Here is a 27,454-nt window from a genome sequence, read left to right on the forward strand (position 1 = left end):
TACATGAATGTTCAACAAGTTCTGAATTAGTTAGACTGAAAAGCAACCTGGGATTGTTCTTATTCTCTATTAATGTGGGCTAGCAGCTTGGTGTAGAGATGTAAAAAGCTTTCCTGTATGTTTTCTGGCAATCCTTCCACAATAAGAGTGACAGGATTCTTTAATCGCTGAATGAGTTGACTGTAACCAAGGGAGGAGACAACATGGGGAAAAAAACACAAAAAGCACAAAGTTTATTAAGCACAAAGATAAATCTAGATTTGATTTATCTTGTAAAGATAAATCTAATATTCTAATGAAACACTGGAAACTCTGGAATTGTAGCTTTGAGAGCAACAGTCTAATTACAATATATGAATGCTGCAAAGAACCACTTTCATAGACATTCCATAGTTTCCGGACTATTGAGCACACCTGAATATAAGTTGCACCAACTACATACCAAAATTCTACATACAGTGCAGTATATCTGCAGCACCTGTCTATAAACTGCAGGTCTCTGTTGTTGTAAAATGAGATATTTACACAGTTAGATCGTATTTATCTTAAAAGGTACATCATACGGCTTTCTTTGTATAATTTCTGTTATAATGGGTGTACATGATGTGCAAAATGTCTGTTGCACTTCCTGCTAGAGCGCACCAAAGAGGCCGTTAACCCGTAAATTACATAGATTGGCTGGATCGTTATTTAAGCCAGTGGGTTCAAAGTGTGTGAAAATTGTATTGGATTATATGCTGGAATTTACGGTATCTAAATGCACACTTCAGGCTTGCATGGGGCTGGCATAGCCTTTAGAAACCTTTGGCCACAGACTAATGACTGATACCAACCTGCTACCATAATTAAAGTGGGTTGAAGGAAGACACTTGTCACACAAGGACAAACTAAAGTTTGACAACTTAAACTTGTGAAACTTTCAGGAAAATTACTCGTGAAGCAGAGATAGTAAAATAGAAAACAGAAAAAAAGAGGAGTGATGAAGACAGAGGACAGTGGGCTAGTAAAAGAGTATATCCTGGTAGTTGCAGGAAATGTTGGTCTGGGAAACTTGTGGAGATTTCCTTACCTCTGCTGCAAGAACGGTGGAGGTGAATATTGTGTTTTAATATCTTCGTTGAATATGAGGCTATCATTATTTCTATTACAGGCATAGCTTTGATTCACTTGTAGGTACCTTTCTGGTGCCATATGATCTGTTAGCTGTATTCACTGGGATACCTCTGTTGCTGATGGAGATCTCCATTGGTCAATACACCCAGGAAGGATTCATCACCTGCTGTACCAAGTTGGGATTCTTTGGTCTATCCTTACAAGATTGGAGTTCATGATGGACTTGAGAAGTTCATTAATTAATTTTCTTTCTCACAAAATTCAAAGCAGTGAATTAGCTTTACTTGTTGAAAAATCTAAATTGATGAGTTCAGTGAGGACAATGGAGGGCACAAGTAGAAGATACAAAAATACAAAAGAGAAACACTACAGAAAAGCGAGAGTGTCAAGAAGGGAACAACGCAACTCGTCAAGAACTCAGGGTTTGACAATTTTGATGAATCGTAATTAAACGCAAACACTGAAAACACCACAGTTGTTGCCTTCAGACCAATATTCACATTACAACAAACAAAGATGGCAATTTTTAGCACAAACACGAAAGTTGGCTACTCAACCCATAGAACTGGTTATACATAAGATGACTCACAGGGTGTGGACAGGGTATTAAAAGACACAGCAAGAGAAGGGGAGTACATCTTGTATAACATTGTAGATAAAACTAACAAATTTGAAGTTGAGATGAACAGAAAAAGAATCGAGAAACAGAGACGTGATGACGACAGAGGACAGTGGGCCAATAAAATGGAATATTTCCTTGTTGTTGCGGGAAATGTTGTCGGCTTGGGGAACGTGTGGAGATTTCCATACCTATGCTTCAAGAACGGTGGAGGTGAATATTAGAAATTCATCCAATCAAATACTTTTGTATTCATGGTGAAGATTTTACTCTGTTATTACCATGGGGATGTATGCCTGAGTGACTCTTTTCTTTTTAATTAGGTGCCTTTCTGGTGCCATATGGTCTACTAGTTGTACTTTTTGGGATACCTATGTTTTTAATGGTGACCTCAATTGGTCAGTACACCCAGGAAGGATTCATCACCTGCTGGACCAAGTTGTGTCCACTTGCACAAGGTGAGCTGAGCTGAGTTAAACTAAAATGTACAAGATGGACCAAAAAAGGAACTTTATGCTTTGGTCAAAAACATTTTCTCTTTCAGAATTTTGCACTTTTTGTATCTTTATTTTTATATTTCTCTTATAGGTATCGGCATTGGACAACTAATTATTACATTCTGGGCCTCCATCTATATTATAATTGAAGCCTGGGCTCTCTTCTATCTGGTGTTCTCATTCAGATCCCAGCTCCCCTGGGCCACATGCAACAACACTTGGAATACAGGTAAGCAGGGTACGAAAATACAGAGGTGGGGATGTTAACATGTGTTGTTCTATATTGCACACTTTTCGACAGCTTCATGTAGTTCTCCTTTAAGGCATTGCATGTGTGGTGCACATGTGCAGCGAGCGTATGAGTTGAGTTACTATGGTCTTTAGAGGAAACCTGTTTGCATGTCGGTTGCTGCTGTGGAGAAATAAATGTCAGTTAAACTGAATAAATGTCGTGTTCATTAAGTGAATATCAACAGGGAGGTTGTTTTTTTTAATCCTTAAAAAAAATAACCAATGAACAGGCCTCTTCTTTCCTGTTGGAGCAATGTTAGACTATAGACTAACTGCAAGAAAACTCTGTCACAACCTAACATATTTAATATTATGGATAATATTGTATAGAGTTGCTTTTAGAGTTGTTTTTTCCCCACTCCTCCCCTCCGCAACTGGCCCATCCTTCATTGCCCTCTTTCTTCTTCTCTCTCTTTTCTCTTCAGTAATCTGATTGACACAAAAACTAACAAAAAACCTTTTCATCACCCTATTACCCCATCACAATATAGAGCCTTCAATGTACTCATTCTAACTAAAATCTGTTTCTTCTACAATCCAGCTGACTGTCTAGATCTTCAGATTTTCAATTCATCCAATATGACTGTTAAACAGACCAATGGGACTCCTGCAGCAGTCGAGTTCTGGGAGTGAGTCGAACTTATTTTCATTCTCCAACATTAACGTTGTAATGCTTCTAAAAGAAATATTCCATGTTTGTCCTGGTCAGGTTATTAGAAAATGTTGGGGTTTTGGAAGAGTTCAAACATCTCTAATAGTTACAAATCTCCAGAATTTTAAAATTCAAGATTAATGGGGGGGGGGGGGGCAGCATAACAGGAGGTACACAAGCCTGCCTGCCCCTCCTTCCAAGCCTTCACTGCAGAGCTCCTCTAATGTGTAAGGAGAAATGCACTTCGGGTTATGAGGAGACAATGTAAGGCTGTGTGTCATCAGCAAAGCTATGGAAGCTGATGCCGTGTGTCCTGATGACATTCCCAAGGGAAAGTTGCATTACAAATTATAATATCCACATCTTCAACAGTACCAAAATTTCCGTTTCCCCAGACGGAGGTTGCTGAGCATGTCTGGAGGCATTGAGGAGCTGGGCAGTGTGAGATGGGAGCTGACCTTGTGTCTTCTGGTCGCTTGGATTTTTTGCTACTTCAGTATCTGGAAAGGTGTCAGATCTTCTGGAAAGGTCCTGTAGGAAAGCTTGAGTCTAATTAGCTGTGGTGTATATTACTGTCACTTCTACTTACTACCTATCTGAAAACATTTTCTTTTCATTTCAGGTCGTATATTTCACAGCCACGTTCCCCTATGTGATGCTCTTGGTTCTACTCATTAGAGGCTTGACTCTACCTGGAGCTTCTGAAGGGATCTACTACTACCTGTATCCAGACATAAACCGTCTGGCTGACCTAGAGGTAGATTGATTATTTGGGCCACATTTTTTAATTCCTTGGTTGCAACATAAAGTTTGAAACATGTATATAATATCCCCCATGTGATGATTCACATAGAGACCTTAGTGTACTTGCATTTAGGTCACTGCTCATCTTAGATGAAGTAGTACTACATCATAGTCAACCTTTATCAAATCAAATATTTTGGATTTACTTCCTAACTTCTCAACATTATAATGTCCCAGCAAGTTAAAGTAAAGTAAACTTCAGTGTGTAACATTCTTTCTAACATTTCAGGTCTGGATTGAGGCAGGAATTCAAATATGTTTCTCCTACAGCCTCACTGCAGGGACATTAGTTGTGCTGAGCAGCTATAATGACCACAACAACAACTGTTACAAGTAAATGTGATACACATTTTCACAATGGTCCTTGATATTCATCATGCTTTACAATTAAATGAAAATATTGTAGAGTGTTTTACCTCGGAAATATCTATAAGGAGGATGTGTTGTCTCTGTGTCATGTCCAGGGACTGTTTCTGGCTTTGTCTGCTGAACAGTGGAACCAGTTTTGTTGCTGGATTTGTCGTCTTCTCTGTTCTTGGATTCATGGCTCACAAACAGGGTGTTCCTGTAAATACTGTTACCAAGTCAGGTGCAGTATTTCACAGAGTTCAGAAAACCTTACTAATACCCATACACTGAAATTTAAATATTTCCTCAAAAACAATATTAAATGTCTTCATTATACAAAAGTTGAATAAAATGTTTTATCATTAATACATACTATACTGTAACAACCTCCGGTGGACCCACCACCCGCCGAGGAAACTGTAGGGGATGGGTGCAGTGTGGATTTGGTGGCAGTTGTCAGCTTGAGGCTTGACAACCCAATCCCCAGACAAAGAGGCTAGCTCTAGGGACATGGAATGTCACCTCGCTGGGGGGAAAGGAGCCAGAGCTTGTGAGGGAGGTTGAGAGGTACCGGGATCACCTCCACCCGCAGCTTGGGCCCTGGAACCCAAACCCTTGAGAGGGGCTGGACTCTCCACTTTTCTGGTGTTGCCCAATGTGACAGGCGGCAGGCTGGTGTGGGCTTGCTTGTAGCCCCACATCTCAGCCGTCATATGTTGGAGTTCAACCCAGTGAAAGTGAGGATTGCGTCCCTACGCCTTCAGGTTGGGGACAGGTGTCTCACTGTTGTTTCAACCTACGGGCCAAACAGCAGTGTTGAATACCCGGCCTTCTTGGAGTCCCTGGGAGGAATACTGAATAGTGCTCCGACTGGGGACTCTATTGTTTTCCTTGGGGACTTAATTGTTCACGTGGGCAATGACAGCGAGACCTGGAAAGGTGTGACTGGGATGAACGGCCTCCCCAATCTGAACACGAGTGGTGTTCTGTTATTAGACTTCTGTGTTAGACAGTTTGTCCATAACAAACACCGTGTACAACCACAGGGATGTCCATAAGTGCACATGGCACCAGGACACCCTTGGCCTGAGGTCGATGATCAACTTTGTTGTTGATCATCAGACCTCAGAATGCGTGTGTTGGACACTCAGGGGAAGAGAGGGGCAGCGCTGTCAACCGATCACCACCTGGTGGTGAGCTGGACCCGCTGGCAGAGCAGGGGGCCGGACAGACAAACGTGTTTTGAGAGTCTGTTGGGAACATCTGGCAGAACCCTCTGTCAGTGAGGTCTTCAACTCCCACCTCCGGGAGAGCTTCTCTCAGATCCTGCAGGAAGCTCGGGACATAGAGTCAGAGTGGACCATGTTCTCCACCTGCATTGTCAAAGCAGCTGCTCGGAGCTGTAGTCTCAAGATCTCTGGTGCCTGTCGGGGCGGTAACCAACAAATCCAGTGGTGGACACCAGAAGTAAGGGATGCTGAAGGCTGTCCAGTCCCTGTATGACTGAATCCGGAGCTGGTTTGCATTGCCAGCAGTAAGTCAGACCTGTTCCAGGTACATTTTGGACTTCGGAATGTTTGCCCTCTATCACCTGTTCTGTTCATGATCTTTATGGACAGAATTTCTAGGCACAGCCAAGATCCGGAAAGAGTCCGGTTTGGAGACCAAAGAATTTCATCTCTGCTTTTTGCGGACGATGTTTTCCTGTTGGCCTAATCAAACCTGAACCTTCAGCGTGCACTGGGATGGTTTGCAGCTGAGTGTGACTCAAAAGGGATGAGGATCAGTACTTCTAAATCTGAGGCCGTCAGTGGAGAGTCTTTTCCCCAAGTGGAGGAGTTTAAGTTTCTTGGGGCCTTGTTCACGAGTGAGGGAAGGATGGAACGTGAGATTGACAGACGAATCAGTGCAGTTCCCGCTGTGATGCGGTCACTGTATAGGTCTGTTGTGGTGAAGTAAGAGCTGAGTCGCAAGAGGAAGCTCTTGATTCACTGGTCAATCTTCGCTCCTCCTCTCACCCATGGTCATGAGCTTTGGGTCATGACCGAAAAGACAAGATCCCGGATACAAGCGGCTGAGTTTCCTCCGTATAGTGGCTGGATGCACCCTTAGAGATAGGGTGAAGAGCTCAGTCACCAGAGGGGAGTTCGGAGTAGAGCCGCTGCTCCTACGCCTCACGCGGAGCCAGCCGAGGTGGCTCAGGCATGCCTCCTGGACACCTCCCTGGGGAGGTGTTCAGGATGCCTCCTGGACGCCTCCCTGGACGTCTCCCTGGGGAGGTGTTCCGGGCATGTCCTACCAGGAGGAGACCTCGGAAAAGACCTAGGACACACTGGAGGGACTATGTCTCTCGGCTGGCTTGGGATCGCCTCGGGATTTCTCCTGAGGAGCTGGAGGAGGTGTCTGGGGAGAGGGAAGTATGGGCATTCCTCCTGAGACTGTTGCCCCCACAACCCGGCCTTGGATAAGCGTTTGAAGACGGATCGATGGACATTCTGTAACATCTCATTCCATTCACAGGTCCAGGTCTGGCCTTCATCGCTTACCCTCAGGCGACAGCTTTGATGCCTTTATCACATTTCTGGACTGTCTGCTTCTTCCTGATGCTGATTCTACTGGCTGTTGACTCATTTGTAATAACAACTGACAAATTTTCTATTGAGAAATAGTTGGTTTGTAAACACACATGACATTTCACTCTTTGTCATCTTCACAGTTTGTGATGGTAGAGAGCTGTATCACCACAGTGAGTGACTTATTTCCAAAGTTGCTTCGTGCACCAGTGAAGCACGAGATCTTTGTCCTCATCAGCTGTCTAACCATGTGTGTCCTACAACTTATCTTGGTGACTGAGGTAAAAAAAAACCAAAACAGTTTCAGATCATGCTGATGGCTTGAATCTTAATTCAATCTCAATTTTCTTTCTGCTTTAGGCAGGAATTTACATTTTCCAACTTATTGAGTTCTACGGTTCTACCAGGGTCTGTATGACTGTCGTGGCTATTAGTGAATGCCTGGCTATAGGCTGGATTTTTGGTGAGTTACATAAATTACAATATTAATAACACTTTCTTTCATCCAAAGCTGAATTTTAAGGTTTAGGCCATGAATGGCTCATGTTGATGGGTTTGGTTGATTCTAAAACACTCTCTGGTGGATATAGCTGCAGACTTCTCAAAACCTGCACTCAGTCAGATCTACATTCAGCTTGCTCCCTGCCAAAAGTGTAGTTCTCCACTAGATGTGATTTTTACCAGGATGCTATCCAGGAACCCTAAGGCCAGGCACTCTGTCCTACCATAGGATGTATGAATACACAACACCAGTTTTAGCCTAACTGTAACTAACTAACAATTCTACAGAGGTGACTCTGTGGTTCTCACTTTACAGTTTACGGCATTTTGTTCACCTTGATCCGAGACCAGCCACCAGGACCATCGTTGGTGACCCATGTGTATGGGATAATTTGTCTTAAGAGAATATTTCCCCTCATTCTGGCAACTAAAATCACAAGGACATGCAAAGACTGCTTCTTGGGAGGCAATTTTGTTTTGATTTAGTTTGCCATGCTCATTACTGTACCTTTTAAAACTTTTGACTTTTTATTAGGTGCTGATCGCTTTTATAACCTCATTGAGGATATGACTGGACAAAGACCTTCTATTTACTTCAAACTGTGCTGGAAATTCATCATTCCTCTGTTGTCACTGGTGAGTCAGAAAGGTCCTTCAAGGTTACAGACTATTTTCCATTCCTGCAATAGTTTTAGCAGTTTGTTTTTTGGTTTTTTTATGACAAGCCCTTTCAGAAGTTAATCAGTTGGGCTAACCAGTAGTGAACATATGAAACATCTTTGGTCTTGTTATGTTCATAAAAAAGCCTGGAACAGGTACAGGTAATCCTCAATTTATGGACAAAATTGGTTCAGAGAGGCTGTTCATAGGCTGAATTGTTCACTATTCATTAAATTTCAATTGAAATAGCGTGAATGGTTGTTTGACTTTCGTGTGGCTCTGCTGTGCCCCAGTGATGTGCCCAAAATCCCCCCACACCACCCCCCACCCCACCCTTTTGCCTGTAGTCTGCTGGGATATGCTCAAACAACCCAATCTGAATCACAAAAAGCAAAAGACAATAGATGGGTGGATGAATCTACAGTATAATTGTCATTTATGGTCATTTAGTTACTACTCTCAATGATAAATCACTATGAAATGAGAGAAGATAGAAAAGGCAAAGGAGGACGTGTCAACGGGGGCCCAAGGAGGTTAGAAAAAAAAGCAACTATTCACCATGGTTCAAACAGGAAGCGTAATGAAGATTGTAAAATCAAGACCTTATTGCACCAAATATTTTGACAACAATAACACTCACATGACGGGTAAAGCAGAGGGAGGATGCGTATTAAAACTTATGTCTAAAGTCCAATGTTTATGTATTCATGTTCTGTTGGAAGTCCTTGGTATAGATGACACTGCCACAGAGTCAAAAAAACTTGTCAGGGGATAGAACTCCAGTTTGCTCTAATATCATTAGGAATAATTTCTTGGTACAGTAATTCCTAGTTACTCACGGTTAATGCATTCCAGGACCACCTGCAAAAAACAAAATTCCACGATACAGCAACAATTTTATTATTTACGGTAATTTAAATATTTATGAACCTTCCCCATACTGATTTTAAACCACCTTTTATCTGTATTACCATTTCCCACACTCTTATAGACTGTTTAAAGCACTTTTGTAATAAAGAAAAGTGCTCTTTGGTCATGTCTACTTGCCCCAAGGGGCTCTGTATAGAGATGTTTATCATCCCGTTGTGTTTTGTCTTATACTTTGTGCTGTACTGCCTGTGCCAGAGCAAAAGAAGAGGAGGAGGAACAAGTTTTTTTCGGTGACAAGCAGAGCGGTCATTGGAAAATTATCGTGCTTATGGGGTAGTGCTGCTCTTCGGAGGTTGTGGCAGACAGGGGAACTACAGTTGTTAGATATGTCGGCTTGTTGTTAGTATGTATTAATGTTCACAAGTCGGATGTTCATATCTTTACGGACTACCTGCATTTTTTTTTCCTGCTTCACATCCATCACTTTTCACCACACGATACTGTGTCATTGACACCAACTGGACCAACTGATGGCTAGGATTTTTGGATTGCCAAAATTAACTTTAGAAACCTTTACTTTAAAAAAAAGACACTCTGTGATTGAATGCATGAATGCTAAAATGTTCTATTTTTAGCAAAGAATTCATGAATAAATCTCCACAGATTCCCTTCATCATGTCCCTGGTTAATTACAAACACCTCAAATTCAATGACTACCTTTACCCAGACTGGGCGTACTCACTGGGGTGGGTCATGACCCTCTCTTCTGTTCTAATGATCCCACTTTGGGCAGCTGGACGGGTGTGTTTGACACCAGGAACCTTCAGGGAGGTAAGAATTTGTGTTGAACAACATCTCAAAGCCAAGTGTTCTCTGTTTGATATGATTAATACGTCCTTGTAATGCTGTTGTTAGTGGAATGGTTGAGTTTTTTTTTTTTTTTTTTTTTTTTTTTTTTATTTTATATACTGGTTTGATCCCCGAAGGAAAATTAAGAGAGCACACTCTAGCTACTGATTACAAACGCATGCATACATATTTGTGAGTACAGGCCCCTGTATCACACACACACACACAAGGGGGCCTGTAGGCATGCAGGGGAGGTAGAGTGGCAGGCAGCTCCTTCTTGGTGCGCCTCAAATGAGCAATTTGTAAAGGGGACGGCACCTTGCTCAAGGGTGCCTCGGCAGTGCTCCAGAGATGAGCTGACACCTCCCACTGTCAGCTCACCTCCGGGTATTTTTGGGAGGGCGGGAGCGGGAATCGAACCGCCGATCTTAAATCATAGGACGACCCGCTCTACCGCCCGCTTTACCACTGAGCCACTGCCGCCCAAAGTTGCAAAGGATCATGGGATCACAGGTGGGTGAGAAACATCAGCCAGATGTGAGCCATATTTACATGTAGTCAGAGAAACTGGGGAGGAGAAAACACAAGAAAGCAAAGGAGAAAACAGCAGCAAGGAGAAAACAGCAGCAAGGCAGGGGAGGTAAAGATGAGTTGTGAAAACAGAAGCTTAAACTTCTCTTGTTTATTCCAGCGTTTGTCCGTCCTTTGTCGTCCTGCTGAAGATCCAGCCTGGAAGCGGACAGATATTGCAGAAGAGAGAACAACTGCTGGCCTGATGACATCTGCATCAACAGTTTAGTGTGACCTGTAGAGTCAAATTAACAAGACATCATACTATTATCAATCTAGTTATGTTGCTGCTTGTAATTCTCTTGAACTTTAGCAAAGGATAAAATGCTTGTTTCTCCACATTTTTCTACATCCGTAGAAATGGAAAGAGTTGATGAATAACAATAAAAGTTTTGTTCAAATCTACAAAATTCAAGTCTTTTATTGTGTTTCCCACTGGTGATTTGTCCTGCTACAGTTCCATTATGACTCACTGGTGAAGGCAGGGGAAAGATTAATGGGATTGTAGAGGGAATGGGGACATTTGGCTGAAGATGAGGATGAAGGTTGACAAAATTATGGATAGCAACAGGTGAGAATAGAGAGTAGAAGAAACTAGAAACTACTGTAGTGACTGTGGTTACATTATGTGTCCACCAGGTTGAGCTGCCCTAAAGGAATTGCATTCATGACTCTGCAGCCTTTGCTCAAATTTCAAGAGCCAAGTCACTGCTCAGAAAATTTTCAGAAAATGACCATTGGGATTCAGAAAATGAATCCCAGCTTCCATGTATTCCAGAAACGGGACGGCAGGATTGATGAAACCACCTAAGAGGGTTAAAGGTCCTGATAACAACCCACTACAGGTTGTTGCCTGTAGTGGGTTGTTGCCTGCTGCCTCGTTCATTGAAATATAAAGCCTTCTACAGAGTGTACCCTGCCTCACGCCCCCAGTCGGCTGGGATAAGCTCCTGCTCCCTGCGACCTGTAGCGGTAGTAGCTTTGTTAATCCCTTAAGGAGGTTCCATTAGGGAAATTAACAATGGACGTGAGAGTGGATTATGGAACATTACGTTCAGAATAATCAAATGTGTTAGTACAGCATACATACACGCATTTATTAAAACAACAACACATGAGGTAATTGTGTTATTGAGTTATTAATTATTAATTTGTTAATTAGTAAAATAACTGTTGTAATAAATTTCACGTATTGTGTAAGCAGTTTGGTTACTTTAAGTTAAATATGTAGGAGGAAGTTAGAGAACCTACACAGACATGGGGAGGACATAGAAACTCTGAACAGGAAGGAATCAAACCTGGAACCTTCTTGATGTGAAGCTACAGCGCCTCACAGCATGAATTGACCGTAACCGAGGGAGGAGACAACATGGGAAAGATAATTCTCATATTCTAATGACATACTGGAAACTCTGGAATTGTAGCTTTAAAAGAGCCACAGTCTAATTATATTAATGTTGCAAAGAACCATTTTCACAGACGTACCGTAGTTTCTAGACTATTGAGCGCACCTGAATATAAGCTGCACCAACTGCAGAACAAAATTATACATACAGTACAGTATTTTTGGCAGCACCTGTCTATGAACTGCAGGTGTCTGTTGGTGAAACATGAGATATTTACACAGAAAGACGGTATTCATCTAAAAAGATGCATCATGTGGCTTTTTGGGATTTCCGTCACAATGGGTGTACATGATATGCAAGATGTCTATTCAAAACTTGTATCACTCTTGCGCTTCCGGCTACAGCGCCCCCTGGAGGCTGTTAAACCGTATATTATATAGATTGGCTGCATCATTATTTAAGCCACAAGGTTCAAAGCATGTGAAAAAAGTTTTGGCTTGTATGCTGGAATTTACGGTATTTAAAAGCACGCTTCAGGCTTGCATGGGGCTGGCGTTACCATTTGAAACCTTTGACCACAGACTAATGACTGATACCAACCTGCTACCATAATTAAAGTGGATTGAAGGAAGACGCTTGTCACACAAGGACAAACTAAAGTTTGAGAACTTAAACTTGTAAAACTTTGAGGAAAATGTATCGTGAAGTTGAGATGAACAGACAAACACAGAAAGTAGACAAAAAGAGGAGTAATGAAGACAGAGGACAGTGGGCCAGTAAAAGAGAATATATCCTGGTTGCTGCAGGAAATGTTGTTGGTGTGAGCAACGTGTGGAGATTTCCTTACCTCTGCTACAAGAACGGTGGAGGTGAATATTAAACATTCATCCTATTAAATGTCTTTGTATTAATGGTGAACATTTTAATCTGTTATCATCATGGGCGTGTATGTGACACTTTCTTTTTAAATAGGTGCCTTTCTGGTGCCATATGGTCTACTAGTTGTATTTTTTGGGATACCTACTTTTCTAATGGTGACCTCAATTGGTCAGTACACCCAGGAAGGATTCATCACCTGCTGGACCAAGTTGTGTCCACTTGCACAAGGTGAGCTGAGCTGAGTTCAACTAAAATGTACAAGATAGACCAAAATGGAAATTTATTCTTTGGTCAAAAACAATATTTTCTCATGAAGAATTTTGCACTTTGTTTATCTTTGTATTTCTCTTATAGGTATCGGCATTGGACAATTGATCACTACATTCTGGGCTTCTATCTATATTATGATTGAAGTGTGGGGTCTCTTCTATCTGGTGTTCTCATTCAGATCCCAGCTCTCCTGGGCCACCTGCAACAACACCTGGAATACAGGTAAGCAGGGTACAAAAAATACAGAGGTGGGTTAGAGTGAGGGTTATGTGTTCTCAACAGTCTCAATGATCCAAACAGTGAGACTCACTGAAATCTGTTTTTGTTCTTCAATCCAGCTGACTGTGTAGATCTTCAGATTTTCAATTCATCCAATTTGACAGTAGAACAGACCAATGGGACTCCTGCAGCAGTTGAGTTCTGGGAGTGAGTCTAACTTGTTTTCATTCTCAAATATAAATGCTCAATTGCTTCCACAAGAAATATTTATCTTGGTCAGATTATTTGAACATGTGGCTTTGGGAAAGTTCAAACATCACTAACAGCTACAAATCTCAAAAATGTTAGAGATTAAATTTTGTAATAATGTGTCCGACAAAACATTTTGGTAAACATTGTGATCATACATGGAAGCTTAAATGGGCTTGAATGCATTAGAGATTCTCACTGATGCCACCCTCAGTGCCCTGAATCACACATCTCCAGGACCTGCTCCTGTGTCTGCTCCTGCTCCACCGCAACCATTACTGGAGCCACAACCAAAGACCCCTGGAGCTATAGTCGAGATCCCAAACTCTGTTTCCCGTTCTTCACAAAGTGCTCCTTTCTTTTCTCCCTTGAACCTCTCACGTTCACCTTTCAAGACACTAAGGTGTCATTCAACCATCAATCACTTGATGGGGAAAGCTCATCTATGGCGGGCAGCAGAGCGAGAGGAACGCAGGCCTGCTTGCTCCTCCTTACAAGCTTTCACAGCAGAGCCTCCTCAAGATGTAAGGAGAGATGCGCTTCCGGTCATGAGGAGATGTAAAGCTATGTGTCATCAGCATGACTATGGAAGCTGATGCTGTGTCTCCTGATGACGTCCCCAAGGGGAAGCATGTAAAGGTTAAAAAGAAGTGGACCTAAATGCTATATCCAGTTTCATGGGTTCCTGATGAACATGTATCCAAAGCTACCTCAAAGCATCGTCCTATGAGTTAAGAATGAAACCAGTTAACACTGGAGAACTGGAAAAATGAACCACGTGTCTGAGTCTTTAATAAAATATGATGGTTCACCTCTCTCCCACTGAGATGAACCATGACATCAGTGACTTCAACTTACTAGTGGTCAAAGTGACACTGGAGGACTGGTCCCACAAATTGGAGGGCACCACCCAGCTGGTCCTGGTGTGGGCCAACCAAAGGAACCTGGATTACATTTGGGAAGCCTTAACTCCAGACAGGCTCCGTGGTCCTTGTTTATTAGCAAGTTCATTTCAATCTCTCCTATTGTTTGGAGAACCGCAAAGTCAACCCCAATGGTCGCTGACAGGGGACCCCAGTTTAGATCCAAGTTCTGGAAAGAGTTCTGTAGGTATATTGGCCTTTTTCAGACTGTCCGCCATTTTTCAACCCCAATCCAACCGTGAAATGGAAAGACAGAATCAGTACAGTGAGACAGCTGTCTCCCCAACAGCTCCTATTGGTAGAATATGCCCACAATAACCTGACCACCTTGGACATGTGACCGTTCCGTTGCGTCCACAGTTTCTGGCTTCCTGTTTCGCACCCTCGAGAAGGAAGTTTCCTGCCTTCATCTACAGCTGCCAGAGGTCTTGGGCACAAGCTTGAGACTATGATCAACTGACTGTTATTCAGCTGCTGTCAACTGCCAATGTATGAAAGCTCTCTCCTAACAAGTGGGCCAAAGAGTCTTGCCTTCCAACTGGACATGAATCTTTGGGTGGAATCCCAAAAGCTAGCACCAGGTTTCATTGGTCCATTTGAAATCCAGAATGTCATCAACCCTGAAGTTGCCATGTTCCATGCAGATTCTCCACATCTTCAACAAAGCCTACATCAAATCCATCTTAGTGGACCTCCACCATCCATTGACTCCTGACGTCCATCTTCGATACCTCGTTGACTGACTGGAATACAGCCTGAGGAACGGTCATGACACATCCTTGATAATAATCTCATCAGAAATTTCCTGAAATTTGCCTGAAACCAGAATAAGCCTCCAGGATCTGCCCTACTCAAGGACGAAACAAGTAATTCAAGCTGATGATAAATAGGATATGCTTCAGGATATGTGTCCTAGGCCCACATATACTGAAGCTTTATAGATTCTAAGCAGATAGATGTTTTAGGTACCAGGCAATGTGGTAGGAACACTGTGTCGGGTCAATAATGAAATGTTGACCTAGGGCCTAGAGTCATGTCATCTATGCCGCTTTGTATACTCCTTCATTTCATGAGGTGAAGTGACTGAGAACCATCGAGGATACTTTTTAATATGACAGTAGTTCATTCGCATACACACCGGCGAGGGCATTTCCTGAATTAACCAACAGGAGCATTGCCTTCCACACAATTTCAGGCAATTGATCAGCTGTTTTACAAATTCTAACATCCACATCTTCAACATGTCTGTGTAGGTTCTCAGTTATCCAAGTCATGGTTATACTAAGCTGTTTAAGTCAATCCACTGGACGTTAAAGTTCTTGAAGATGTTTCGTCTTAACATCCAGTGGATTGACTTAAACAGCTTTGGATACACATCTTCAACAGTACCTACATCTCCATCTCCTCAGGCGGAGGATGCTGGGCATGTCAGGAGGCATTGAGGAGCTGGGCAGTGTCAGATGGGAGCTGGCCTTGTGTCTCCTGGTCGCTTGGATCTTTTGCTACTTCAGTATCTGGAAAGGTGTCAGATCCTCTGGAAAGGTCCTGTAGGAAAACTGGAGTCTACTCAGCTGTTGTGTATATAACTGTCAATCACTTCTACTTACCACCTCCCTGTAAACATTTTCTTTTCATTTCAGGTCGTATATTTCACAGCCACGTTCCCCTATGTGATGCTCCTGATTCTACTCATTAGAGGCTTGACTCTACCTGGAGCTTCTGAAGGGATCTACTACTACCTGTATCCAGACATAAACCGCCTGGCTGACCTAGAGGTGGATTGTCTACTTTGTCCACACTTTTTAATTCCTTGGTGGAAAAAAAGAAGTTTGAAACATATAAACAATTTTAAAAATATTGTGGTTACTTGTGAAAAGTTCCAACCTCATCAGTTCATATATTATCCCCCATATGATATTTCATGTGGAGACCTTACTGTGTTGCGTTTGGTTGAGTGCCCATCTTAGATGGAGTAGTACTACATCTTGATCAACCTTTATCAAATCAAACATTTTGGATTTACTACTCAACATTGTCTAACAAGTTAAAGTAAACTTCAGTGTGTAATAATCTTTCTATCATTTCAGGTCTGGATTGAGGCAGGAATTCAAATATTTTTCTCCTACAGCCTCACTGGAGGGACATTAGTTGTGCTGAGTAGTTATAATGACTACAAGAACAACTGTTACAAGTAAATGTCATACACATTTTCACATATATTTGTCATATTTTACAGATTAAGTAAAAAAAGAGATTTTTACCCTGGAAGTGTCAATAAGAAGGGTTTATTGTCTCTGTGTGACCTCCAGGGACTGTTTCTGGCTCTGTCTGCTGAACAGTGGAACCAGTTTTGTTGGTGGATTTGTCGTCTTCTCTGTTCTTGGATTCATGGCTCACAAACTAGGTGTTCCTGTAAATACTGTGACCAAGTCAGGTGCAGTATTTCTCATATTTCAGGAAACCTTACTAATATCCATACACTGAAATTGAAAGATTTCCTCATATGCAATGTCTTTATGATACAAAGTTTTAAAAAGTTGAATAAAATGTTTCAACATGATGAATACATACTGTAACATCTCGTTCCCCCCACAGGCCCAGGTCTGGCCTTCATCGCTTACCCTCAGGCGACAGCTTTGATGCCTTTACCACAGTTCTGGAGTGTCTGCTTTTTCCTGATGTTAATTCTACTGACTATTGACTCACATGTAATAATTTTTTGTCAGATTTTCCATTGAGAAATAGTTGTTTTCTACACATCCATCCATCTATGGTTTCTAAACACAATTGCACCTGTTATTTTCTTCAGTTTGTTGAGATGGAGAGTTTCATCACCACAGTGAGAGACTTGTTTCGTGCACCAATGAAGCATGAGATATTTGTCCTCATTAGCTGTATAACGGCTTTTCTTCTACATCTTATCTTGGTGACTGAGGTGAATATTTTCCTAAAACAGGTGCTAATAATACATATCAACAGGGTAAATACAATTGCTTAAAGTGTTCCAAATATTTTTTTCAGTTAAATCTCAATATCTTTTTTTCTTTTAGGGAGGAATTTTCATTTTTCAATTCATTGAATTCTGTGGCTCTACTAGGGTCTGTCAGAACATCCTAGTTATTAGCCAATGCATTGTTTTAGGCTGGATTTTTGGTGAGTATTTTAATTCTTAAAATATTAACATTACTTAAAGGAGTTCTATTATGAAAAAAATAATAATTTCATGCTACACAAGAAATGTAAAATGTCACCAATCTCTTTGATTCTGCAGTATTGACAATGATTTAGCTTTTCATCAGGTGCTAACAGACTCTGTAACATAATCGAGGACATGACGGGACAGAGACCATCTCTTTTCTTTAAACTGTGCTGGAAGTACGTCGTTCCTCTGCTGTCCCTGGTGAGTCACAATCGTTCTTCATGATTACCAATAGGATTACCAATATTGTATTTAAGCATTTACTGTTACAGATATGTTCACAATTAAAATGTTTAAAATTAAGTAATTAAGGATGATAATTTAATTAACTTTGAGTTGTACACTTTTTAATTTTTAAATCCATCTTTTGCACCATCTATCATAAACACAGGCTTGTTGATAGATTATTTTAAAAAACTGCAATAATTAAATTTTAAAAATTATCCACAGATTTCTTGTATCGGGTACCTGCGTGATTACAAGCGTCTCATGATCAATGACTACCTTTACCCAGACTGGGCGTACTCACTGGGGTGGGTCATGACCCTCTCTTCTGTTCTAATGATCCCACTTTGGGCAGCTGGACGGGTGTGTTTGACACCAGGAACCTTCAGGGAGGTAAGAATTTGTGTTGAACAACATCTCAAAGCCAAGTGTTCTCTGTTTGATATGATTAATACGTCCTTGTAATGCTGTTGTTAGTGGAATGGTTGAGTTGCAAAGGATCATGGGATCACAGGTGGGTGAGAAACATCAGCCAGATGTGAGCCATATTTACATGTAGTCAGAGAAACTGGGGAGGAGAAAACACAAGAAAGTAGAGGAGAAAACAGCAGCAAGGAGAAAACAGCAGCAAGGCAGGGGAGGTAAAGATGAGTTGTGAAAACAGAAGCTTAAACTTCTCTTGTTTATTCCAGCGTTTGTCCGTCCTTTGTCGTCCTGCTGAAGATCCAGCCTGGAAGCGGACAGATATTGCAGAAGAGAGAACAACTGCTGGCCTGATGACATCTGCATCAACAGTTTAGTGTGACCTGTAGAGTCAAATTAACAAGACATCATACTATTATCAATCTAGTTATGTTGCTGCTTGTAATTCTCTTGAACTTTAGCAAAGGATAAAATGCTTGTTTCTCCGCATTTTTCTACATCAGTAGAAATGGAAAGAGTTGATGAATGACAATAAAAGTTTTGTTCAAATCTACAAAATTAAAGTCTTTTATTGTGTTTCCCACTGGTGATTTGTCCTGCTACAGTTCCATTATGACTCACTGGTGAAGGCAGGGGAAAGATTAATGGGATTGTAGAGAGAATGGGGACGTTTGGCTGAAGATGAGGATGAAGGTTGACAAAATTCTGGATAGCAACAGGTGAGAATAGAGAGTAGAAGAAACTAGAAACTACTGTAGTGACTGTGGTTACATTATGTGTCCACCAGGTTGAGCTGCCCTAAAGGAATTGCATTCATGACTCTGCAGCCTTTGCTCAAATTTCAAAAGCCAAGTCACTGCTCAGAAAATTTTCAGAAAATGACCATTGGGATTCAGAAAATGAATCCCAGCTTCCATGTATTCCAGAAACGGGACGGCAGGATTGATGAAACCACCTAAGAGGGTTAAAGGTCCTGATAACAGCCCACTACAGGTTGTTGCCTGTAGTGGGTTGTTGCCTGCTGCCTCGTTCATTGAAATATAAAGCCTTCTACAGAGTGTACCCTGCCTCACGCCCCCAGTCGGCTGGGATAAGCTCCTGCTCCCTGCGACCTGTAGCGGTAGTAGCTTTGTTAATCCCTTAAGGAGGTTCCATTAGGGAAATCAACAATGGACGTGAGAGTGGATTATGGAACATTACGTTCAGAATAATCAAATGTGTTAGTACAGCATACATACACACATTTATTAAAACAACAACACATGAGGTAATTGTGTTATTGAGTTATTAATTATTAATTTGTTAATTAGTAAAATAACTGTTGTAATAAATTTCACGTATTGTGTAAGCAGTTTGGTTACTTTAATTTAAGTTAAATATGTAGGAGGAAGTTAGAGAACCTAAGCAGACGTGGGGAGGACATAGAAACTCTGAACAGGAAGGAATTAAACCTGGAACCTTCTTGATGTGAAGCTACAGCGCCTCACAGCATGAGTTGACCGTAACAGAGGGAGGAGACAACATGGGAAAACCAAAAAAAAGCACAAAGTTTGTGTTGTGCAGGTCAAAAATTGCTCATTGATTGTAAAAGTTAATTCTAATATTCTAATGACATACTGGAAACTCTGGAATTGTAGCTTTAAAAGAGACACAGTCTAATTATATGAATGTTGCAAAGAACCATTTTCACAGACGTACCGTAGTTTCTAGACTATTGAGCGCACCTGAATATAAGCTGCACCAACTGCAGAACAAAATTATACATACAGTACAGTATTTTTGCAGCACCTGTCTATGAACTGCAGGTGTCTGTTGGTGAAACATGAGATATTTACACAGAAAGACGGTATTCATCTAAAAAGATGCATCATGTGGCTTTTTGGGATTTCCGTCACAATGGGTGTACATGATATGCAAGATGTCTATTCAAAACTTGTATCACTCTTGCGCTTCCAGCTACAGCGCCCCCTGGAGGCTGTTAAACCGTATATTATATAGATTGGCTGCATCATTGTTTAAGCCACAAGTATCAAAGCATGTGAAAAAAGTTTTGGCTTGTATGCTGGAATTTACGGTATTTAAAAGCACGCTTCAGGCTTGCATGGGGCTGGCGTTACCATTTGAAACCTTTGGCCACAGACTAATGACCGATACCAACCTGCTACCATAATTAAAGTGGATTGAAGGAAGACGCTTGTCACACAAGGACAAACTAAAGTTTGAGAACTTAAACTTGTAAAACTTTGAGGAAAATTTATCGTGAAGCTGAGATGAACAGACAAACACGGAAAGTAGACAAAAAGAGGAGTAATGAAGACAGAGGACAGTGGGCCAGTAAAAGAGAATATATCCTGGTTGCTGCAGGAAATGTTGTTGGTGTGAGCAACGTGTGGAGATTTCCTTACCTCTGCTACAAGAACGGTGGAGGTGAATATTAAACATTCATCCTATTAAATGTCTTTGTATTAATCGTGAACATTTTAATCTGTTATCATGGGCGTGTGACACTTTATTTTTAAATAGGTGCCTTTCTGGTGCCATATGGTCTACTAGTTGTATTTTTTGGGATACCTACTTTTCTAATGGTGACCTCAATTGGTCAGTACACCCAGGAAGGATTCATCACCTGCTGGACCAAGTTGTGTCCACTTGCACAAGGTGAGCTGAGCTGAGTTCAACTAAAATGTACAAGATAGACCAAAATGGAAATTTATTCTTTGGTCAAAAACAATATTTTCTCATGAAGAATTTTGCACTTTGTTTATCTTTGTATTTCTTTTATAGGTATCGGCATTGGACAATTGATCACTACATTCTGGGGTTCTATCTATATTATGATTGAAGTGTGGGGTCTCTTCTACCTGGTGTTCTCATTCAGATCCCAGCTCTCCTGGGCCACCTGCAACAACACCTGGAATACAGGTAAGCAGGGTACAAAAAATACAGAGGTGGGTTAGAGTGAGGGTTATGTGTTCTCAACAGTCTCAATGATCCAAACAGTGAGACTCACCGAAATCTGTTTTTGTTCTTCAATCCAGATGACTGTGTAGATCTTCAGATTTTCAATTCATCCAATTTGACAGTAGAACAGACCAATGGGACTCCTGCAGCAGTTGAGTTCTGGGAGTGAGTCTAACTTGTTTTCATTCTCAAATATAAATGCTCAATTGCTTCCACAAGAAATATTTATCTTGGTCAGACTATTTGAACATGTGACTTTGAGAAAGTTCAAACATCACTAACAGCTACAAATCTCAAAAATGTTAGAGATTAAATTTTGTAATAATGTGTCCGACAAAACATTTTGGTAAACATTGTGATCATACATGGAAGCTTAAATGGGCTTGAATGCATTAGAGATTCTCACTGATGCCACCCTCAGTGCCCTGAATCACACATCTCCAGGACCTGCTCCTGTGTCTGCTCCTGCTCCACCGCAACCATTACTGGAGCCACAACCAAAGACCCCTGGAGCTATAGTCGAGATCCCAAACTCTGTTTCCCGTTCTTCACAAAGTGCTCCTTTCTTTTCTCCCTTGAACCTCTCACGTTCACCTTTCAAGACACTAAGGTGTCATTCAACCATCAATCACTTGATGGGGAAAGCTCATCTATGGCGGGCAGCAGAGCGAGAGGAACGCAGGCCTGCTTGCTCCTCCTTACAAGCTTTCACAGCAGAGCCTCCTCAAGATGTAAGGAGAGATGCGCTTCCGGTCATGAGGAGATGTAAAGCTATGTGTCATCAGCATGACTATGGAAGCTGATGCTGTGTCTCCTGATGACGTCCCCAGGGGGAAGCATGTAAAGGTTAAAAAGAAGTGGACCTAAATGCTATATCCAGTTTCATGGGTTCCTGATGAACATGTATCCAAACCTACCTCAAAGCATCGTCCTATGAGTTAAGAATGAAACCAGTTAACACTGGAGAACTGGAAAAATGAACCACGTGTCTGAGTCTTTAATAAAATATGATGGTTCACCTCTCTCCCACTGAGATGAACCATGACATCAGTGACTTCAACTTACTAGTGGTCAAAGTGACACTGGAGGACTGGTCCCACAGATGGGAGGGCACCACCCAGCTGGTCCTGGTGTGGGCCAACCAAAGGAACCTGGATTACATTTGGGAAGCCTGAACTCCAGACAGGCTCCGTGGTCCTTGTTTATTAGCAAGTTCATTTCAATCTCTCCTATTGTTTGGAGAACCGCAAAGTCAACCCCAATGGTCGCTGACAGGGGACCCCAGTTTAGATCCAAGTCCTGGAAAGAGTTCTGTAGGTATATTGGCCTTTTTCAGACTGTCCGCCATTTTTCAACCCCAATCCAACCGTGAAATGGAAAGACAGAATCAGTACAGTGAGACAGCTGTCTCACCAACAGCTCCTATTGGTAGAATATGCCCACAATAACCTGACCACCTTGGACATGTGACCGTTCCGTTGCGTCCACAGTTTCTGGCTTCCTGTTTCGCACCCTCGAGAAGGAAGTTTCCTGCCTTCATCTACAGCTGCCAGAGGTCTTGGGCACAAGCTTGAGACTATGATCAACTGACCGTTATTCAGCTGCTGTCAACTGCCAATGTATGAAAGCTCTCTCCTAACAAGTGGGCCAAAGAGTCTTGCCTTCCAACTGGACATGAATCTTTGGGTGGAATCCCAAAAGCTAGCACCAGGTTTCATTGGTCCATTTGAAATCCAGAATGTCATCAACCCTGAAGTTGCCATGTTCCATGCAGATTCTCCACATCTTCAACAAAGCCTACATCAAATCCATCCGAGTGGACCTCCACCATCCATTGACTCCTGACGTCCATCTTCGATACCTCGTTGACTGACTGGAATACAGCCTGAGGAACGGTCATGACACATCCTTGATAATAATCTCATCAGAAATTTCCTGAAATTTGCCTGAAACCAGAATAAGCCTCCAGGATCTGCCCTACTCAAGGACGAAACAAGTAATTCAAGCTGATGATAAATAGGATATGCTTCAGGATATGTGTCCTAGGCCCACATATACTGAAGCTTGATAGATTCCAAGCAGATAGATGTTTTAGGTACCAGGCAATGTGGTAGGAACACTGTGTCGGGTCAATAATGAAATGTTGACCTAGGGCCTAGAGTCATGTCATCTATGCCGCTTTGTATACTCCTTCATTTCATGAGGTGAAGTGACTGAGAACCATCGAGGATACTTTTTAATATGACAGTAGTTCATTCGCATACACACCGGCGAGGGCATTTCCTGAATTAACCAACAGGAGCATTGCCTTCCACACAATTTCAGGCAATTGATCAGCTGTTTTACAAATTCTAACATCCACATCTTCAACATGTCTGTGTAGGTTCTCAGTTATCCAAGTCATGGTTATCCTAAGCTGTTTAAGTCAATCCACTGGACGTTAAAGTTCTTGAAGATGTTTCGTCTTAACGTCCAGTGGATTGACTTAAACAGCTTTGGATACACATCTTCAACAGTACCTACATCTCCATCTCCTCAGGCGGAGGATGCTGGGCATGTCAGGAGGCATTGAGGAGCTGGGCAGTGTCAGATGGGAGCTGGCCTTGTGTCTCCTGGTCGCTTGGATCTTTTGCTACTTCAGTATCTGGAAAGGTGTCAGATCCTCTGGAAAGGTCCTGTAGGAAAACTGGAGTCTACTCAGCTGTTGTGTATATAACTGTCAATCACTTCTACTTACCACCTCCCTGTAAACATTTTCTTTTCATTTCAGGTCGTATATTTCACAGCCACGTTCCCCTATGTGATGCTCCTGATTCTACTCATTAGAGGCTTGACTCTACCTGGAGCTTCTGAAGGGATCTACTACTACCTGTATCCAGACATAAACCGCCTGGCTGACCTAGAGGTGGATTGTCTACTTTGTCCACACTTTTTAATTCCTTGGTGGAAAAAAAGAAGAAGTTTGAAACATATAAACAATTTTAAAAATATTGTGGTTACTTGTGAAAAGTTCCAACCTCATCAGTTCATATATTATCCCCCATATGATATTTCATGTAGAGACGTTACTGTGTTGCGTTTGGTTCAGTGCCCATCTTAGATGGAGTAGTACTACATCTTGATCAACCTTTATCAAATCAAACATTTTGGATTTACTACTCAACATTGTCTAACAAGTTAAAGTAAACTTCAGTGTGTAATAATCTTTCTATCATTTCAGGTCTGGATTGAGGCAGGAATTCAAATATTTTTCTCCTACAGCCTGGCTGGAGGGACATTAGTTGTGCTGAGTAGCTATAATGACTACGAGAACAACTGTTACAAGTAAATGTCATACACATTTTCACAGATATTTGTCATATTTTACAGATTAAGTAAAAAAAGTTAGAGATTTTTACCCTGGAAGTGTCAATAAGAAGGGTTTATTGTCTCTGTGTGACCTCCAGGGACTGTTTCTGGCTCTGTCTGCTGAACAGTGGAACCAGTTTTGTTGGTGGATTTGTCGTCTTCTCTGTTCTTGGATTCATGGCTCACAAACTAGGTGTTCCTGTAAATACTGTGACCAAGTCAGGTGCAGTATTTCTCATATTTCAGGAAACCTTACTAATATCCATACACTGAAATTGAAAGATTTCCTCATATGCAATGTCTTCATGATACAAAGTTTTAAAAAGTTGAATAAAATGTTTCAACATGATGAATACATACTGTAACATCTCGTTCCCTCCACAGGCCCAGGTCTGGCCTTCATCGCTTACCCTCAGGCGACAGCTTTGATGCCTTTACCACAGTTCTGGAGTGTCTGCTTTTTCCTGATGTTAATTCTACTGACTATTGACTCACATGTAATAATTTTTGTCAGATTTTCTATTGAGGAATTGTTGTTTTCTACACATCCATCCATCTATGGTTTCTAAACACAATTGCACCTGTTATTTTCTTCAGTTTGTTGAGATGGAGAGTTTCATCACCACAGTGAGAGACTTGTTTCGTGCACCAATGAAGCATGAGATATTTGTCCTCATTAGCTGTATAACCGCTTTTCTTCTACATCTTATCTTGGTGACTGAGGTGAATATTTTCCTAAAACAGGTGCTAATAATACATATCAACAGGGTAAATACAATTGCTTAAAGTGTTCCAAATATTTTTTTCAGTTAAATCTCAATATCTTTTTTTCTTTTAGGGAGGAATTTTCATTTTTCAATTCATTGAATTCTGTGGCTCTACTAGGGTCTGTCAGAACATCCTAGTTATTAGCCAATGCATTGTTTTAGGCTGGATTTTTGGTGAGTACTTTAATTCTTAAAATATTAACATTACTTAAAGGAGTTCTATTATGAAAAAAATAATAATTTCATGCTACACAAGAAATGTAAAATGTCACCAATCTCTTTGATTCTGCAGTATTGACAATAATTTAGCTTTTCATCAGGTGCTAACAGACTCTGTAACATAATCGAGGACATGACGGGACAGAGACCATCTCTTTTCTTTAAACTGTGCTGGAAGTACGTCGTTCCTCTGCTGTCCCTGGTGAGTCACAATCGTTCTTCATGATTACCAATAGGATTACCAATATTGTATTTAAGCATTTACTGTTACAGATATGTTCACAATTAAAATGTTTAAAATTAAGTAATTAAGGATGATAATTTAATTAACTTTGAGTTGTACACTTTTTAATTTTTAAATCTATCTTTTGCACCATCTATCATAAACACAGGCTTTTTGATAGATTATTTTAAAAAACTGCAATAATTAAATTTTAAAAATTATCCACAGATTTCTTGTATCGGGTACCTGCGTGATTACAAGCGTCTCATGATCAATGACTACCTTTACCCAGACTGGGCGTACTCACTGGGGTGGGTCATGACCCTCTCTTCTGTTCTAATGATCCCACTTTGGGCAGCTGGACGGGTGTGTTTGACGCCAGGAACCTTCAGGGAGGTAAGAATTCATGCTGAAGCCTGTAGAGAATATATGGGGTCACCAATAGGAAGAGGAGAGACACCTCCCCCCAATAAAGACAAGCTGAAAGCCCCTATAAAAGCAACCTGGGGTCCCAGAATTCCCCCACAGAACCATAAGTTGATTGAATCTGAGTCTCCAACTCATGAAAATGGAAATCCAACCAACCACTGAATAAATGAACATTTTGTTCAAGACACACTTCTTAACTAAACAATTGAAATATTTTAAAATTTTTGGATGACAAATTATTGATTTTCATGAGCAGCAAACTAAAATTTTCCAAAATATACTGTATCACTTTTTGACAGAAACTCTGGATAAACAAACTTTTTGACGCACCTGCATCAGTCAATCAACTACATGTTTGAATAACAATCTGGCAAGGAATGGTTGAGGTTGATATGTAGTCAGAGAAAACACAAGGAAGCAGAGGACAAAACAGGAGCAAGGAAGACGAGGGAAAGACGGCAGATGTTATGAAAACACAGAAACTTAAACTTTTCTTATTTTTTCTAGCGTTTGTCCATCCTTTCCCGTCCTGCTGAAGATCCAGCCTGGAAGAATAGACAAATGGAAGCAGAGGAAACGACTGTTGAACTGACGGCATCTGCAGTGACAACTTAATGTGACCGGCAAAAGCAAATAACTCGTCAGTCTATGTTGCAGCATTTAGTTCTCATCTCTTCCCTCTTATAATAAAATAGTTCATGATGAGTAATGGAATAAAAATGAGTAATAATGGCTTTGTTCCAATCTACACTTGGATCTGTCTTCTTTTTTTCCAAGACTAACTTGTTCTGCTACATTCATATCTTTTCACGTCGTAACATCAAAAATCTTCCTTTGCCTCAGCAAAGCATCACCATCTCCCTGCCAGTAAACATCCTGCTGTACAGATGCTCTCTCTTACCTGTACACAGGTAACAGCAATCACAGCTTGGACAATCCTAGAGTAGTTCCTGGTACAACAAAATCAATTGAAATTTAACTTATTTCATGCCAAATCATACCAGAAGTCACTTTACGTATGTAAAGAACTGGTTTATTATTCATATAATAATTTTATTTCGTCTTGCAGGAATCTTCAGCGAGTTCTGAATTAGTCAGCCTGAACAGAAACCTGGGATTGTTCTTATTCTCTATGAATGTGGGCTAGCAGGTTGATGCAGAATGTGAAGAGCTTTCCTGTATGTTTTGTGGCGATCCTTCCACAGTAACGGGATCCTTTAATCGCTGAATGAGCTGACTGTAACCAAGGGAGGAGACAACTCGGGGGGGAAAAAAAACACAAAAAGCTAAAAAGTTTATATTGTGCAGGTCAAAAATTGCACAAGTTTTGTAATAGATGAATTTAAGATTCCAATGAAACACTAGAAATTGGAATTGTAGCTTTGAGAGCAACAGTCTAGTTACAATATATGAATGTTGCAAAGAAT

General features: G+C 41.2%; 3 protein-coding genes across 3 annotated transcripts; all 3 read left to right on the top strand.

The window, feature by feature from the left end:
* Positions 1-1,794: 1,794 nt before the first annotated feature.
* On the top strand, positions 1,795-10,576 carry LOC137611791 (sodium- and chloride-dependent GABA transporter 3-like). The gene is made up of 14 exons (XM_068339885.1): positions 1,795-1,945; positions 2,056-2,190; positions 2,321-2,458; positions 3,062-3,149; positions 3,568-3,700; positions 3,795-3,929; positions 4,206-4,309; positions 4,441-4,565; positions 6,845-6,957; positions 7,041-7,178; positions 7,258-7,360; positions 7,934-8,034; positions 9,592-9,759; positions 10,469-10,576. Exons 1-14 carry the CDS (start codon positions 1,795-1,797, stop codon positions 10,574-10,576), a joined length of 1,740 nt encoding a protein of 579 aa, XP_068195986.1.
* Positions 10,577-12,387: 1,811 nt separating this feature from the next.
* Positions 12,388-19,039, top strand: LOC137611792 (sodium- and chloride-dependent GABA transporter 3-like). Its single transcript, XM_068339886.1, has 14 exons — positions 12,388-12,562; positions 12,666-12,800; positions 12,927-13,064; positions 13,181-13,268; positions 15,643-15,775; positions 15,874-16,008; positions 16,321-16,424; positions 16,543-16,667; positions 16,829-16,941; positions 17,043-17,168; positions 17,284-17,386; positions 17,533-17,633; positions 17,883-18,050; positions 19,007-19,039. Exons 1-14 carry the CDS (start codon positions 12,388-12,390, stop codon positions 19,037-19,039), a joined length of 1,677 nt encoding a protein of 558 aa, XP_068195987.1.
* Positions 19,040-20,350: 1,311 nt separating this feature from the next.
* LOC137611793 (sodium- and chloride-dependent GABA transporter 3-like) lies at positions 20,351-26,619 on the top strand. The gene is made up of 14 exons (XM_068339888.1): positions 20,351-20,507; positions 20,604-20,738; positions 20,865-21,002; positions 21,119-21,206; positions 23,581-23,713; positions 23,812-23,946; positions 24,262-24,365; positions 24,488-24,612; positions 24,774-24,886; positions 24,987-25,112; positions 25,228-25,330; positions 25,477-25,577; positions 25,827-25,994; positions 26,566-26,619. Exons 1-14 carry the CDS (start codon positions 20,351-20,353, stop codon positions 26,617-26,619), a joined length of 1,680 nt encoding a protein of 559 aa, XP_068195989.1.
* Positions 26,620-27,454: the final 835 nt, after the last annotated feature.

Source organism: Antennarius striatus, chromosome 18 (assembly GCF_040054535.1).
Source record: "Antennarius striatus isolate MH-2024 chromosome 18, ASM4005453v1, whole genome shotgun sequence".
Taxonomy (NCBI): Eukaryota; Metazoa; Chordata; class Actinopteri; order Lophiiformes; family Antennariidae; genus Antennarius; species Antennarius striatus.